This window comes from Rhinopithecus bieti, unplaced genomic scaffold, assembly GCF_001698545.2.
Source record: "Rhinopithecus bieti isolate Rb0 unplaced genomic scaffold, ASM169854v2 scaffold_14325, whole genome shotgun sequence".
Taxonomy (NCBI): Eukaryota; Metazoa; Chordata; class Mammalia; order Primates; family Cercopithecidae; genus Rhinopithecus; species Rhinopithecus bieti.
The window spans coordinates 1-3,237 of NW_016807722.1; the positions used below are offsets into that span (position 1 = coordinate 1).

Genomic DNA, 3,237 nt, shown 5'->3' on the forward strand with positions numbered 1-3,237 from the left:
CTCAAGGAGCTAGCTCTGCTGATTGGTTTTTCATAACATGAGGCCTTTGGTTCTTGGTGAAAAAATATTCAATTATCAGGCCTCATCGCAAAATCTTAATATTTAGAAAAGATTATAGCTATGCTACAAGAGTTGCAAGTAAACTGTAGGTTTATAAATAAAATGTGGAGGGACTCTGATGTACATGCATGATGTGTAGAGAGATACCACTAATATTGTACCCATTCATTGGTCTTTAAGGAATACCAGAATCTTCCATTGTCATCCAGAGTCAGGAAGTTGAATGATGGCAGAATTCTACAGATAAATATTCCTGTCTATAATGAACTTGTTCTTTGTACATTCTGATGTTGTTTTGCTTTATCTCCCATGATAAAGTTGGTTAATATACCAGAACCAAAGAAGATTTCTTAGTTGGATTTTGACCAAACTACTGAGAGGGCAAAAGAAAACCCCAGTTAGCAAGTAAGCATAGACTTAAGGGAAGCCACAGGACTAAGGCTTGGAAGAGAAGAGCGAAAAGGGCGAATGATCATTAATACCTAGTAGCAAAGAATAAGGATCTTATTTTGCTGCATAAAGAGGAAAACTAGAAGCCTGAGAGGAGGGAAGAAGAGATAAAGTAAACTTTGAATCCAAGACCTTGATTCCTCTGCAAGGCCATTTTGGAGGCAAATTGGCTGCGTCCTCCAGAGCACAGGACCATACTTGGCACAGGAGCTTGAAAAGTTCACCTTCCCTTACCTCCATATGCCGTTCCAACTCTTGCAAGAGAGTAACATATTTCTCCAGTCGCATGAATGGTTTGCTGAGGCTTGTTGTTAAAATGAGGATACCTGGGCTCGATGCACCTTGATTTTCCATGAATTGTTCCAACTCATCACTAGCAAAAGAACAAATATAGTTTTGTTACTGCTGAATATCTCATGTAAAGAATTATCAACCTAAAATTATTTTACTGTATTTCACACAATATAAAGCCAAATAAAATGTGTTTCACTAGTCCAAATGCTGTTCAATTTGTTTTGGCTCAACTAAATCAGGCTTTATTAAGTTTCTTCTGTAAAATCAGCATCAGGGCTCCTTTGGTGAGCCAGACACTCGTGATCCCTGGTGTCACACATTCAACAATTACTGATTGAGCATCTATTAAGTGACAGGCTCTGTTCTCTGATAGGGCTACAGCAGCAAACAAACAAACAAAAAAATCCCCACCCTTAAGGAGCCTACATTCATGGGCGTGAGATATACAGTGTATCAGATGACCCAGAACTTAAAGTATAATTTTAAAATAGATTTTCTTAATCACTTCAAACGTCCTAGTTATTGACTGGTCAGGTGCCTAAAGATAACAATCCACAAGGTTGTATCACCCACTTGTAATGTTCTAGAATCACTTCCTACATTTAGATACCAGCATGTTTGTATGACTAACCACAAAGTCACTTAGCCCAATATCTAAAACCAGTGCAGCAGATTAACCAAACACTTACATAAGGCAGTAACTTGATGAAAAAATGTATTAACATTTTATGAACTGTGTGTTGTAAATGTCTAACTCTAAGCCGGTGCTTTCTCTGCTGTTTAGCACCGTTCCAGATTGTTTACTTTCCACCAACAGGGATATTGAGTCCTGGGGCTGCAAGATCATTTTAATACACATTTAAGCAACATATACTTAGAGAAGGAAAGCTACTGCCTAAGTGTCAGTTTATGTTGAAACTTCTGCTTTATTACACGGCCCTTTTACCTCTTTGGTTGGCCATGCATATCCAGTCAGTCACAAATCTTGGATCTGTTGATTCGTTCCCATTCCTGCTGCCACTGCCTTAGTTCAGGACTTCAGCTCATCCCATCTGGCTCACTTCAATAGACCAACTGTTTTCCTGGCTTCCAGGCTTTTCCCAGGTCCTGCAGACTACCATTTTAGCCTCACTGCTTTCCTACCCAAGCTCTGAGTGCCTACAAGATCAAGTCTTGACTTTTAGACTCCTACTGGCTCCACCATCTTTCTCACTACTCCCCAGGAGGAAACCCCTACTGCAAAGTGACCTACTTATTCTCCCTAGAACACATCTTATGCCATGGTTCCCAACTGTGGTGTGCTGCTATAAGGTGTGAAGTGTGTTCAAAAAACTTGCTGTAAGTAATAAAGTACTGGGAGGCTGGAAACAGAGCGGATTGCAGGTTATCCCTATTAATTACAGACACCCACCCACACTCTCCCTTCGTGGGCTTTTCTGAGCAGGAGAGAAAAGATGGAGTTTCAGCTAATGCAACAGCAGCCTTGAGTCATGCAGTATGGCACGTATGTCAGAGGAAAAAAGGGCTGGGAATGGCTGCCTTAATGGAGTCTAGATCACATATGAGAGGTCATATCTAGCAATTGCTGCTAACCCTTTTATTAAACTTACAAAAAATTATAGAGACGGGGTTTTGCCATGTTGCCCAGGCTGGTCTCAAACTCCTGGGCTCAAACAATCCTCCCACCTCGGCCTCCCAAAGTGCTGGGACTACAGGCATGAACCACCGCACCCACCCTGCTGCTAATCCTTTTATCAGTTTTGTAGTCTTGCTCCAGAAGTAGCCAAAAGGAGGGAAATGTCCTAGACTTGGAGTCATAAAACAGAGTTGGCAACCCTGGATGAGTTGCCTGAGCCTCAACTGACTCATGTTTATAAGAGAGATAAAACCTACTTCCTAATAAAATTGCAAAGATTAAATATTGGGGTTTTAACGCCACTATTTCATGCTAAGAATTGTACATGCATTCACTCTTGTTTAATGACAACAACATTTCAACATAGGTGTTCTCCCCATTTTACAGATGACAAAGCTGAGAGGAAGAGTGATAGTAAGTGGCTACAGTGGGATTCATACTCAGGTCTGAAGCCAAAGTCTCAGGTCTTTTCAGGATACCATACCGGCTCTCTGCAGGACAGTATTTTGTACACTTTAGTCAATGGATGCATTATTATTATTATTATTATCCAAAGACAAACACCTTGCTAAAATCACATCTTTAAAACTACCAGTACCTGTGGTTTCCAACTTAATGGAAATTCAGTTGATGTTTAATTGCCAACCAAGAGCATAAAGTGCATAAAGAGGTTTAAAATTCATTGCATATAAAATATAATTAGGGAAATAACTCAGGTTTGGAGTGCATTTGAGTAGAAAAGTAATTTGGAGAAAATCATTTTCTAATTTATTTTCAATTTAGTAAACAAGTTTTAT

The 3,237-nt window shown here is 39.8% G+C and overlaps 1 protein-coding gene across 1 annotated transcript in view; it reads right to left on the bottom strand.

Annotated features, from left to right (window-relative positions):
* Positions 1-744: 744 nt before the first annotated feature.
* Positions 745-3,237, bottom strand: part of LOC108536649 (rho guanine nucleotide exchange factor 6-like) — a gene marked incomplete at its 3' end in the record, with an annotated part of 42,873 nt that continues 40,380 nt past the window's right edge. The window contains exon 5 of the mRNA XM_017883643.1: positions 745-883. Coding sequence (XP_017739132.1) covers positions 745-883 — 139 coding nt within the window. The remainder of the gene's footprint in view (positions 884-3,237) is intronic.